The following is a 13,214-nucleotide window of genomic DNA, read 5'->3' as shown; positions in this document are numbered from 1 at the left end:
AGGCTAGATGGAGAGTAAAGACCTGGTGGCTCAGCTTGCTATCTCTTGGCCTCTTTGAGGGCAGGGACAAGAGAATTCTCCTGGGCACCTGCCGTCTCTCTGACATGACAAGTACAACAAAGGACCTACCTTGATCTACTGTGTCCTATCTAAAAATAGAGCGGAACAGACCTTCAGATTGGTTGCCCTAGCTTGTCACCAGACTGCTCTCCCCAGTCTTCTGGCTCAGAGGAGAAATTCAACACACCAAGAATAAGGATTGACAGAATGCAGCACCTCAGGGATGACCTGGTCCAACCCATAACTGACCAAGAATCCCCTCTACAACGTCCCCAACAAGTGGTGATCTAGTAGTTATTTATTCGAAGTTCTTCAGGGAAGGGGAACCTTTTACTTCCTGAAGTAGACCATCTCAGTTTGGTATACTACCACTCAATAGGAAAGTTTTCTTGACATCAAGCCTAAATTTGCTTCTTTGCAACTTTACTCATTATTGCTAGTTCATCCCTCTGGGACACCAAGCAGGACAAGTCCAGGCCCTTTTCTTTTCCCTGTGACAGCCCTTTAACCACCTGGAGATAGTTGAATATGTTATCTTTCTCAGTGCAGCCTAAGATTTTTCTTAACCTTTTTTTATTTATCATACAACATTGTTGAACCATGTTGAGCTGGTAGTCCATTAAACTTCCCAATTTTTTTTCAGAGAAGTCTAGCACAGCTCCTCCATCTTGCACTCATGAAGTTGGTTTTTAAAATCCAGCTATAAAGTTTTATTATTCCTATTAGGTTTCACCTTATTAGATTTGACACCGACATTCTAGCCTATGCTTTGGGATTCCAACTCTGTCATCCAATGTATTGGTTCTATCTTAAAGCTTTTGGGTTAGATGTAGAATCAATAAGCATGTGATTTATGCCTTTTCCCTAGTTATTTACTTTTAAAAGGTATCACTGAGACAAAGAAATATCACTAAGACAATCCACTACATACCTCCTTCCAAGTTGACATTGAATTATTAATGACTATTCTTTGGGTCCAGCCAATCTACCAATTTTAAACTACTTAACTGTGCTGCCATCTAGTCAACATTTATGCATTTTGTCTATGAGATTAACATGGGACATTTGTCAAATGCACTAGTTCCTCTTCTACCTATGACAAATGTGCTCCATCCTTAGGGGGAAAAAAACTTTCACTTGAGCCTGTCATCACCTTAAGCTATCGTTATATATCTCTTCTCCCTTTCACAGTCAATCTAGAAAAGCTGCTTCCTCATCTCCCACTCACTTCTCCACCTCTTGCAATCTGGCTTCTGATCCTACCATTTGAATGGAGCTCTGAGTTTACCAATGATCTCATAATTGCTAAATTTTTTTTTGCTCAGTACTCATTCTCTTTGACCTTTCTACAATGTATACCTGTTGACCACACCATTTCTCCTGGATGCTCTCTCCTTATCAGCTCTAAATGATTTAATCATCATCTTTAAGGAGACAAATTCTATATCTGCACAGTCAGTTTTATCTGTCTTTTGAGCTTAAGTCCCACATCACCAGATGATTACTGGACATGTCCATATGAATGTTGTAAACTCATCTTAAACTCAGCATGTCCAAAGTGGGACTCATATGCCCTTCTAGACCCCACCTCTCATCATAATTTACCTATTTCTGTTGATGGTACCATCAATACCAGGTTCACAATCTTGAAATCAACCTCAGTTCTTCTCCCTTGCCCCAATTTGGAAAATTAACATCAATTCTACTTCTACGTCACCACTCACATTTGCTCACATAGCTACTGCCCTGATTCAAGTCCTCATCACCACTAGCTAGCATGGACTATCATAATAGCCTCCAAACTGGTCTTCCTGATTCTAGTCTCTGTACTCTGACCCATCTTCCACACAGTTGTTAAATTACTGTTCCTAAAGCACAGGTCTGAGCATGTCACTCACTTCCTCAAGAAGCTTCACTGGTCTATAATTTGCACACTCCCTTCTTTAGGATTGCCTATGGAATAAAATGTAAGTGTCTCATTTGACATTTAAAGCCAAAAAGCAATCTAGCTACCTCCAAATGGTCTTTGTAGACTTAATTCACATGACTCCCTCTCATACACTATACATTCTAGTTGTTATGTTTTACCCACACGTGATATTCCATCTTCTGGCCTTATATAAGTGCTCACACATACCTATAACGCTCTACATCCTCACTTTTGCTGCTTGGAACTCTGAACAGTTCAACTTAAATACCATCTCTCATATAAGCTATTTCTTGACACCTCCAACTATGAAGTGATCTCTCCCTGAAATGATTGTGTATTTGCTGTGAAGATATTTTATTTTTTTTTCTTTCTGGATACATGTAAGCTCCTAAAGGACAAGGACTATTTGATTTTTGTCTTTATGTCCTCATCAAAATGACTGACACGACAATAAACACTTATAAAAGCTTATTGGATTAAACTGAATGGAATTCCATTCCATGTTCACCCTGTTCCACAGTGCTCCATCAGAGCTTGCCCAAGTCCCTCCTAAATTGTAACTGAGGGGCTGGACACAATATTGCAGATGTAGTCTGATGAGTCCAGAGGACGGTAGGACTATGACTTCTAATCTTCTGAATATTAAAATTGTCTTTGTGCATCCTAAAATTGCATGATATTTTTCTACCATCCGGTGTCATTGACATTGAGCTTGTCATTTATATTGAGGTTGAAGTTTATGAGAACCCCAACAGAATGCTGTCTAGCCATGTCTCCTTCATCCTATGCTCATACAGTTGATTTTTTAAAAATCTAATTATAGAATCTTATGCTCAAATTCACTAAATTTCATTTTTTAGGTATACTTTATATGCCAAGTGAGTTGAGTCCTTACTAGATCCTGATTCTTTGCAACATGGTAGCTACCTACCCGTCAATTTTGAGTCATCTATATATGTGCTTGCTTTTACCTATGTCTTCATCCAAGTCATTGTTAAATATGTTGAACCAAACAACAACAAGGTCAGAGCTTGGTGACTGCCACTGAAAACAATTAAGAAAACTAGGGGTAGCTAAGTGGCATAGTGGATAGAGCTCTGGTCTTGGAGTCAGAAGGACCTGAGTTCAAATTCGGACTTTGACACTTGACACTTACTAGCTGTGTGACCCTGGGGGCAAGTCACTTAACCACAACTGACACACATACACACACACACACACACACACACACACACACACACACATACAATTAAGAAAAGTAAGAACATGTTCTTTGGGGAAGCAGGTATGGGTAAGATCAGTTTTTGTGTAATTAAATGGACAAGGGATGAATGAGAAGAAAGTTTTGGATGTTTCAGAGTGCAAATCATAATAAGAACGAGAGAAGAGATCACGTTTGGATTAGAACAGAAGAGAACATGACAGAAGCAGAGGAGCCGAGCCTTGCTTCAACAAGGTAGCTCACCATTGAGGTAGAGGCTGTCCTTGTCCAACTTATAGGGTCCCAGCCTGGTGATGCCATAAGTCTGGTTGCTCAGCTCCCAGTAAACCTTCTCTCTGTCCAGGAAGGGCCTGGCAGGATCTTGCCAATGGGTGCATACAATATTCACTCCAATTGCCTTGCCACCCTTCATTGGTCTGGGAAAGGAAATGTTGATAAAATCTCCTAAGGTGCTGACCAACCTGGTTGTGTGCATGTAGCCCCATGGAAGACAACCTTAGATCTCCTAGTCTTAGCTCCCCAGGACTCACCTCAGTGAAATTAGTTTGCATCCAGAGTAGAAGGAACCAATGCTGCTTTTCATGAACAATGGATTGAGCTGGCAAAGAAAGGAAAAGGTGAGTGAACACAGGGGCCTTATCAGGATGAAGCCCAAGGAATGGAGAAGACTATGGTATAGGAGGGTGCATAAGATCACAAATCTAGAGCTGGAAAAGACCTTAGCAGCCATCTTCTTAGTTAGCTAGATATTATACTGCCTGTGCTCTGTTCATCATCCTCATCTTCTTACCTCTTCCCAACAGGCCCCTGGACTCTGAAAGGTGAGCTTTCACCTTATGTTCACCAGAATCAGGGCTCTATGACACTTCTCAAACATGGTGACACCATCCACCCTTGAACGTATACTCTATTGCTTGTCAAGATCCCCTTTAAGTGTTGTCTTAAATCGCCCCCCCATTAGAATATAAGCTCCTCGAAGCAAGGGACTGTCTTATTTACTTTTATTTCTATTCCCAGTGCTTAGCACAGGGCCTGGCACACAGTAAGCACTTGATTAGTAAATGTTTATTCATTCATTTCCTTATTCTTCCTGTCCACTCCTAATTTTGCAGATGAGAAAAACTGAGGCTCAGGGAGCTTAGATGATTTGTGCAAGGTCATATAGGCCAGATGCATCAGAGGTAGGATTTGAATCCAGGTCCTATCACTCCAGAACCACTGCTCTTTTCCATTGCACAAGCCCAAGGTCAGGGCATAGAATGAGAATTCTCACCAGCTGCTGCATGCTACTTTCTACAGAGCCAAAAAAGAGAGAGCCAGGGTCCTGCTTGTCTTCTCTGTAGGACATGTTGATGATAGTGAAGTTTAGGGTAAAAGGTTCCATGGTACGGCCATCAGCTATGGTAGGGAAGAAAAAATACCCATGCTTGAGCCAGAACACAGCAAACAAATGTACCCACTGACACCCTCTTCTTGGATTCTCCTATTCTGTCCTTGAAGGAAAACTCATACTTCCTGGCCTCAGTGATATTCATATCAAGGAACCCCTGCCATTTCCCTGACATCTTTGCCTATTTTTCTCCCATTGTTCTTCCATCTTCTACTTAAACACAATAACACACTCCTGGGAACGCATAATGAATGCACCCTTTGTATCTGGGGTACTGGAGAATGGTGAGCGAGCTGAAGAGGTGACTGGAAGGGAAGAGGTTATCACAGGAGTGGAGGAGAAATCATGAAGAATGGAAATCATTAATAAAGCCATAGTGTGAAAAATTTCATGCTGGGAACAGAGATATTGCATGGGTGAGAAAAGTAGTCAACTTGATTTAGTCACAGAATTCCTTAGGGAAGATTCAGAGTAGTGTGGGATGCTGCTAAGCAAACACAGGAGGAAACACAAATTTGTGTAGTGTGCTGGCTACTAGCAACATTGTCAGTCTCTGTAATTACTGTCTAGAATGAACCCAGGCCTTCATTTTCTTTAGGTTTACATGGGATACATGGGCTTATTACAAAGAAATTTGGTAAAATTTTTTCGTTACTTCTTAAAATAACTGCTACAAATCTAGGTTTTCATTTTCGTACTTTATCTTAGGGGGTGTGTGTGTGTCTGTGTGTGTGTGTGTGTGTGTGTGTGTGTGTGTGTACACATACAGCCGGAGGGCTTGCAAATATACAACACATCAAGATCACTGTCCACTATGCAGCCTCATCCAGCCCTTCTTTAGAAGATGAGTATTGCTTAGAACGACGTGTTTCCTAAGGATAAACACTCCTTATCTTTTCATAATCATGTTGTTCCCCCAGCTTCCAGGTGGGACACACTAGTCTTTCTCCAAGGTACTGACGTTGCTGAATTTCTACCTGTGGAGGCTCCAGGCTCTGGGTATGCCTCGGGAGTTGTAAATGATGATACAGTGGATGCATCCAAAGCTGTCAGAAAAAAATGAAGTGATATTGAAGGTGACAGGGATCACAGTGGCCTACAACTACGTGGGGTCATCCCAATATTTCTGTGGTCATTAATTCAGTGTTCCACGTGTAGGAAATGCCTAATAAGGGTTTTGCAAATGACTGGATGAATGTGGACAGACCCTTCTGGTTGACTCAGCTGCCTGGCTTCCCACAGGAGGAGCCTTTCAAAAGGACATTGGCCAAAGTGTCCAGCTGGGGACACTATTAGCAGAAGTGGCATTTAGGGGTAACAAGGGACACCATCACGAGGTCTCCTTCAGAAAATGTCTCTTAAAGACCTGGGGTCCACTCTTAATTCCCCCGACCATTCCACAAGAATTTCCTGCAAAGCTATCACCATGCGGCCTCAGAGAGAGGACCTGGTAAGCCCAGGAAATGAAACACTGTCTCTGCATCATGAAGGGCCGGAAGGAACCAGAGCCCATTTTCCCCACCTGGGACAATTTCTTCAAAGAATCTCAGTACTAGGGAACCCTCAGAGTGCTTCTAGCCCTCTTCTAGAGCATTCTTAACATCTTGGTGTCTCTATGATGATTTCTAGTGATGGGAAACTTGCTATGTCTTAAGACAGACTTTGGGGAGTGAGTGGAGAATTCCTTTCTAAAGACCCCACAGTTGACTAAAGTGGAAGAAACATTGGCATTGTGGGGCTTGTCTCTAGGAGTCAAGAGAGAAAAAAAGGCTTGGGATTCATTGATGACCTGGGACTCAGAGTTGATTTGGATATCCAAACACTTACTGGTTATGTGTTCCTTGGGCTGGTATTCATTATAACCTGTAAACCCAAATAACACATGATGAAGGCAAGGAGACCAGAAAAGAAGGAAAAGGAAATGTCAGGGACACTAGGATGGAACCAGAGCTGAACTGAGGACTCAGTTTGAGTTGCATGGATATGCTTATGGGAGGAGAGTAGCATTCTTGTGGGCACTCGCTCTCTGCCATGAAGTTCTACCGTGAAGTTAGAGGTAATAAGGGCACTTATAGCTGTGGGGATTTAGATGGAGCAAGTAGAGCCCTGAATCAATTCATTTTGGCTGTGTCCTGGCCTGCAGAAACATGGCAGAAGGCAAAGCCATCTACTGACTATCCCAGTCATCTCTAAGAGCAAGACAGAATCTCGTGCACAATAGTAAGCATGCAAAAGCCTTGTTCATTCAAATTAGTCCCAGCTTCCTATGGAAGAACCTTTCCAATACCATTCCCAGCAAAATGCCACTGAAGATTTGCATGAGGGCCTTCTGTGAGGGGACCCCTACTGCTTCTTGAGGCAGTGCACTCTACTTTTGGATGGCTATAATTAACAGAAAATTTTCCTTTAATGTGAATTGAAATACATTCCCCAGTAACTTTCACACATTACTTGTAATTCCCCTCTCACAGGCCAAGTAGAAGCATTTTATGTGTTTTGCCCCATTAGAGGTCTTTAAATACTGGAAGACCGTCATTAAACCTCTTCACTTTATATTAAACACACCTAGTTCTTTCCAACACTCCTTTTACAGCATCGTTTCAAGTTCCCCATGATGGCCATTTTCTCTCTGTATATATTGTGTTCTTCAAACATGTGTCCTCACGACAGAACATAATATTGTAAATGGGGGCTGATCAGGCCAGAGGACAGTGGAACTACCATCTTCCTCTTTCCAGGGGCTAGATTTCCCTCCCTGGGGACTAATTGGATTGTTCCATCACCCGACTGGATCGTGTTGAGATGTCAGTCTGCTAAAACCCTTATAGCCTTCCAATGTGAAATCTTTCTGGTCACGTCCCCATCATCCTCTGGTCAGGCAATTTATTTTGTGACTCTTCATGCATATTTTTACCTCACATTTCTTAAATGTCAAGGCGTTCGTTACGATGCACCTTTCTAATTTGTATTGAGTTTGAATTCTGACTAACATGGTAAGAACCCAACCCTCCTACTTTCCTGTCCTTTGTACCTTTTCTTCCATCCATGACTCTATGCAATGGATTGCTAAAACACTGAATATAACAGGACGACAACCACAGCTCAGGGGCTGGCACTAATGGAAACGACTCAGAAAATGAAAAGGAATGGGGCAAGTTAATTAGGAAAATCAGTATGGGCATGGCCCATTTAGTGCAGTTGGCTGGACAAGGGAGGATTGGGAACCTAGCGCTCTGGTGAGGGCCAGGGCCTAAATCAGAGTAGGGATAAAAGGGAGAAGAATTTATGTTGGGCCTCTGGTCTCAAAACAGAGCTTACTCAACAGCAAGGGGGAAGGGGGTCAATTGTTGCCCCAGTGAGGAATCTCACCATCGAGGTAGAAATTATTCTTGTCCAGAGTATAGGGGCCCAGTCTGGTGAGGCCTTGGGTCTGGTTGCTCAGCTCCCAATAAACCTTTTCTCTATCTAGAGGGGAATGGTTTGGCTCCCATCGATGGCTGCACAAAGCATCCACTGCAGTTGCTGAGCCACGCTTCATAGATCTGTGGAAGGAAACAATTGTTGAGACTGCTGAGGTCAATGCTGAGAGATTGGCGTGAGGGAGACATTCGGCACACTCAAACTGAGATGAAGTGACATGAGAAAGGGTGATTGTGAGTCCATCAAGGCTGAAAATCTCCCATTACTTGTATGGGTAGGGTGGATCGATAGCCACAGATCTCCCCTGGAGAGAAGATGACAAAGGGAATCACTTTGCTAAGGACCCAGGAATGCAGAGTATGGAAATGACACCATTGTCAGATGGGAAAATGGAGGAAATGGACCCCGGGTGGAGGCACTGCCTTTGTTGCTTTCCCACCGAGCTTTCACCATGAACCTGGGGAACCAAGAGAGACGATCTCAGGGCTCCAAATTGTATTTTCAGGTCTCACCTCAGAGCAATCACTTTGCAGTCACCATAGGAGGAACCAATGCTGCTTTGCTTGAACAAGGGGTTGAACTGTCAAGGAGAGAAGAAGAGGAATGAGCAGCCAGCCTTACAACCCCCACAGTGGAGAAGCTCTCTGTGCAGGAGTGGGGCTGGGCAGGGGCTGTGGAGTCTCACCATACGCTGCACCGTTCTCTCGGTGGAATTGAAAATGCCAGAGCCTGGGTGACCATGTCTTCTGTGAACAATAGGTTGGTGATGCTGAAGTTCAGGCTGAAAAGTTTCAGGTTGTGGCCACCAGCTGTAATGGAGGAGGGAAACAAAAGCCCCATGCCTCAGCCCTGAGCGCAGCAAACAAATATGCCCACTGACACCCTCTCCTTGGATTCTCCTGGAAGGAAAACTCATATTCCCTGTCTTCATTGACATTCATATCAAGGAATCTCTACCCTTTCCCAACCTTCCTTGCCTATTCCTCTCCCACTCTTCCTCCATCTCCTAGTTAAACATTATAAGGATACTCCTGGGAGTGCCCGATGAGTGCACCCTTTGTACCTGGGGTAGTGGAGAATGGTGAGGGAGCAGAAGAGGTGTCTGCAGGGAAAGAGCCTCTCACAGGAGCTGAGGAGAAATCATGAAGAATGGAAATCATTGAAATCAGTACGAAAATTTCAGGTTGGGGAGAGAACTATTGCAAGGGGGAGAAAAGTGGTCAACTTGATTTAGTCACAGAATCCTTGGGAGGATTGAAAGTAGTGTGCGATGGTGCTGAGCAACCACAAGAGGAAACAGATATTTGTGTAATGGGCTGCTACAGGCAACACTCATCAGGCTGAGTGCTTGCTATCTAGCATGCCCCAGCTTTCATTTTCTTTAGGTTTTGCATGGGGCACATGGGCTCATTTCAAATATCTATGGGAATTTTTTGGATTACATGTTTTATTAGCTGCCAGAAATGTATGCCCTTCTATCTCTGTGTATCTCTCCGTGTGTGTGTGTGTGTGTGTGTGTGTGTGTGTGTGTGCGTGCGTGTGTTTGGGGGGGAGGGCTTTGAAATATACATCACACCACTGTCACTGTCCCCCACCCAAGATGATAAACCAAGTCTCAGATACTGGCTTGCCCTTCTTTGCAAGTTGAGTATTTCTTAGAATGAGGTGATTTTCAAGGATTAAGACAATTTTGCTTTTCATAATCCTAATTCATAATCCTTTTCATAATCATAATTCAGAACCCAGCTTCCAGGTGGGACACACTGGTCTTTCTCCAAGGTACTGACGTTGCTGAATTTCTACCTGTGGAGGCTCCAGGCTCTGGGTATGCCTCGGGAGTTGTAAATGATGATACAGTGGATGCATCCAAAGCTGTCAGAAAAAAATGAAGTGATATTGAAGGTGACAGGGATCACAGTGGCCTACAACTACGTGGGGTCATCCCAATATTTCTGTGGTCATTAATTCAGTGTTCCACGTGTAGGAAATGCCTAATAAGGGTTTCAAATGACTGGATGAATGTGGACAGACCCTTCTGGTTGACTCAGCTGCCTGGCTTCCCACAGGAGGAGCCTTTCAAAAGGACATTGGCTAAAGTGTCCAGCTGGGGGACACTATTAGCAGAAGTGGCATTTAGGGGTAACAAGGGACACCATCACGAGGTCTCCTTCAGAAAATGTCTCTTAAAGACCTGGGGTCCACTCTTAATTCCCCGACCATTCCACAAGAATTTCCTGCAAAGTTATCACCGTGCGGCCTCAGAGAGAGGACCTGGTAAGCCAGGAAATGAAACACTGTCTCTGCATCATGAAGGGCCGGAAGGAACCAGAGCCCATTTTCCCCACCTGGGACAATTTCTTCAAAGAATCTCAGTACTAGGGAACCCTCAGAGTGCTTCTAGCCCTCTTCTAGAGCATTCTTAACATCTTGTGTCTCTATGATGATTTCTAGTGATGGGAAACTTGCTATGTCTTAAGACAGACTTTGGGGAGTGAGTGGAGAATTCCTTTCTAAAGACCCCACAGTTGACTAAAGTGGAAGAAACATTGGCATTGTGGGGCTTGTCTCTAGGAGTCAAGAGAGAAAAAAAGGCTTGGGATTCATTGATGACCTGGGACTCAGAGTTGATTTGGATATCCAAACACTTACTGGTTATGTGTTCCTTGGGCTGGTATTCATTATAACCTGTAAACCCAAATAACACATGATGAAGGCAAGGAGACCAGAAAAGAAGGAAAAGGAAATGTCAGGGACACTAGGATGGGAACCAGAGCTGAACTGAGGACTCAGTTTGAGTTGCATGGATATGCTTATGGGAGGAGAGTAGCATTCTTGTGGGCACTCGCTCTCTGCCATGAAGTTCTACCGTGAAGTTAGAGGTAATAAGGGCACTTATAGCTGTGGGGATTTAGATGGAGCAAGTAGAGCCCTGAATCAATTCATTTGGCTGTGTCCTGGCCTGCAGAAACATGGCAGAAGGCAAAGCCATCTACTGACTATCCCAGTCATCTCTAAGAGCAAGACAGAATCTCGTGCACAATAGTAAGCATGCAAAAGCCTTGTTCATTCAAATTAGTCCCAGCTTCCTATGGAAGAACCTTTCCAATACCATTCCCAGCAAAATGCCACTGAAGATTTGCATGAGGGCCTTCTGTGAGGGGACCCCTACTGCTTCTTGAGGCAGTGCACTCTACTTTTGGATGGCTATAATTAACAGAAAATTTTCCTTTAATGTGAATTGAAATACATTCCCCAGTAACTTTCACACATTACTTGTAATTCCCCTCTCACAGGCCAAGTAGAAGCATTTTATGTGTTTTGCCCCATTAGAGGTCTTTAAATACTGGAAGACCGTCATTAAACCTCTTCACTTTATATTAAACACACCTAGTTCTTTCCAACACTCCTTTTACAGCATCGTTTCAAGTTCCCCATGATGGCCATTTTCTCTCTGTATATATTGTGTTCTTCAAACATGTGTCCTCACGACAGAACATAATATTGTAAATGGGGGCTGATCAGGCCAGAGGACAGTGGAACTACCATCTTCCTCTTTCCAGGGGCTAGATTTCCCTCCCTGGGACTAATTGGATTGTTCCATCACCCGACTGGATCGTGTTGAGATGTCAGTCTGCTAAAACCCTTATAGCCTTCCAATGTGAAATCTTTCTGGTCACGTCCCCATCATCCTCTGGTCAGGCAATTTATTTTGTGACTCTTCATGCATATTTTTACCTCACATTTCTTAAATGTCAAGGCGTTCGTTACGATGCACCTTTCTAATTTGTATTGAGTTTGAATTCTGACTAACATGGTAAGAACCCAACCCTCCTACTTTCCTGTCCTTTGTACCTTTTCTTCCATCCATGACTCTATGCAATGGATTGCTAAAACACTGAATATAACAGGACGACAACCACAGCTCAGGGGCTGGCACTAATGGAAACGACTCAGAAAATGAAAAGGAATGGGGCAAGTTAATTAGGAAAATCAGTATGGCATGGCCCATTTAGTGCAGTTGGCTGGACAAGGGAGGATTGGGAACCTAGCGCTCTGGTGAGGGCCAGGGCCTAAATCAGAGTAGGGATAAAAGGGAGAAGATATTTATGTTGGGCCTCTGGTCTCAAAACAGAGCTTACTCAACAGCAAGGGGGAAGGGGGTCAATTGTTGCCCCAGTGAGGAATCTCACCATCGAGGTAGAAATTATTCTTGTCCAGAGTATAGGGGCCCAGTCTGGTGAGGCCTTGGGTCTGGTTGCTCAGCTCCCAATAAACCTTTTCTCTATCTAGAGGGGAATGGTTTGGCTCCCATCGATGGCTGCACAAAGCATCCACTGCAGTTGCTGAGCCACGCTTCATAGATCTGTGGAAGGAAACAATTGTTGAGACTGCTGAGGTCAATGCTGAGAGATTGGCGTGAGGGAGACATTCGGCACACTCAAACTGAGATGAAGTGACATGAGAAAGGGTGATTGTGAGTCCATCAAGGCTGAAAATCTCCCATTACTTGTATGGGTAGGGTGGATCGATAGCCACAGATCTCCCCCTGGAGAGAAGATGACAAAGGGAATCACTTTGCTAAGGACCCAGGAATGCAGAGTATGGAAATGACACCATTGTCAGATGGGAAAATGGAGGAAATGGACCCCGGGTGGAGGCACTGCCTTTGTTGCTTTCCCACCCCGAGCTTTCACCATGAACCTGGGGAACCAAGAGAGACGATCTCAGGGCTCCAAATTGTATTTTCAGGTCTCACCTCAGAGCAATCACTTTGCAGTCACCATAGGAGGAAACCAATGCTGCTTTGCTTGAACAAGGGTTGAACTGTCAAGGAGAGAAGAAGAGGAATGAGCAGCCAGCCTTACAACCCCCACAGTGGAGAAGCTCTCTGTGCAGGAGTGGGGCTGGGCAGGGGCTGTGGAGTCTCACCATACGCTGCACCGTTCTCTCGGTGGAATTGAAAATGCCAGAGCCTGGGTGACCCATGTCTTCTGTGAACAATAGGTTGGTGATGCTGAAGTTCAGGCTGAAAAGTTTCAGGTTGTGGCCACCAGCTGTAATGGAGGAGGGAAACAAAAGCCCCATGCCTCAGCCCTGAGCGCAGCAAACAAATATGCCCACTGACACCCTCTCCTTGGATTCTCCTGGAAGGAAAACTCATATTCCCTGTCTTCATTGACATTCATATCAAG

General features: G+C 44.0%; 2 protein-coding genes across 2 annotated transcripts in view; both read right to left on the bottom strand.

The window, feature by feature from the left end:
- LOC144456598 (mucin-16-like) overlaps positions 1 to 12,381 on the bottom strand; it is a 40,153-nt gene extending 27,772 nt beyond the window's left edge. The window contains exons 1-11 of the mRNA XM_078151830.1: positions 12,213 to 12,381; positions 10,672 to 10,707; positions 9,810 to 9,894; positions 8,708 to 8,831; positions 8,535 to 8,602; positions 7,972 to 8,144; positions 6,430 to 6,465; positions 5,580 to 5,648; positions 4,486 to 4,610; positions 3,743 to 3,810; positions 3,456 to 3,628 (exon numbers count right to left, since the gene is read on the bottom strand). Of these exons, the coding sequence (XP_078007956.1) occupies positions 3,456 to 3,628; positions 3,743 to 3,810; positions 4,486 to 4,610; positions 5,580 to 5,648; positions 6,430 to 6,465; positions 7,972 to 8,144; positions 8,535 to 8,602; positions 8,708 to 8,831; positions 9,810 to 9,894; positions 10,672 to 10,707; positions 12,213 to 12,381 (1,126 nt within the window). The remainder of the gene's footprint in view (positions 1 to 3,455; positions 3,629 to 3,742; positions 3,811 to 4,485; positions 4,611 to 5,579; positions 5,649 to 6,429; positions 6,466 to 7,971; positions 8,145 to 8,534; positions 8,603 to 8,707; positions 8,832 to 9,809; positions 9,895 to 10,671; positions 10,708 to 12,212) is intronic.
- A 464-nt stretch (positions 12,382 to 12,845) lies between these two features.
- Positions 12,846 to 13,214, bottom strand: part of LOC110223371 (mucin-16-like) — a 30,772-nt gene continuing 30,403 nt past the window's right edge. The window contains exon 32 of the mRNA XM_078151829.1: positions 12,846 to 13,076. Coding sequence (XP_078007955.1) covers positions 12,850 to 13,076 — 227 coding nt within the window. The 3' untranslated portion in view covers positions 12,846 to 12,849. The remainder of the gene's footprint in view (positions 13,077 to 13,214) is intronic.

This window comes from Phascolarctos cinereus, unplaced genomic scaffold (genome assembly GCF_003287225.1).
Source record: "Phascolarctos cinereus isolate Bilbo 61053 unplaced genomic scaffold, phaCin_HiC Scaffold_4;HRSCAF=312, whole genome shotgun sequence".
NCBI lineage: Eukaryota > Metazoa > Chordata > Mammalia > Diprotodontia > Phascolarctidae > Phascolarctos > Phascolarctos cinereus.
This window is presented reverse-complemented; position numbering and strand designations above follow the sequence as displayed.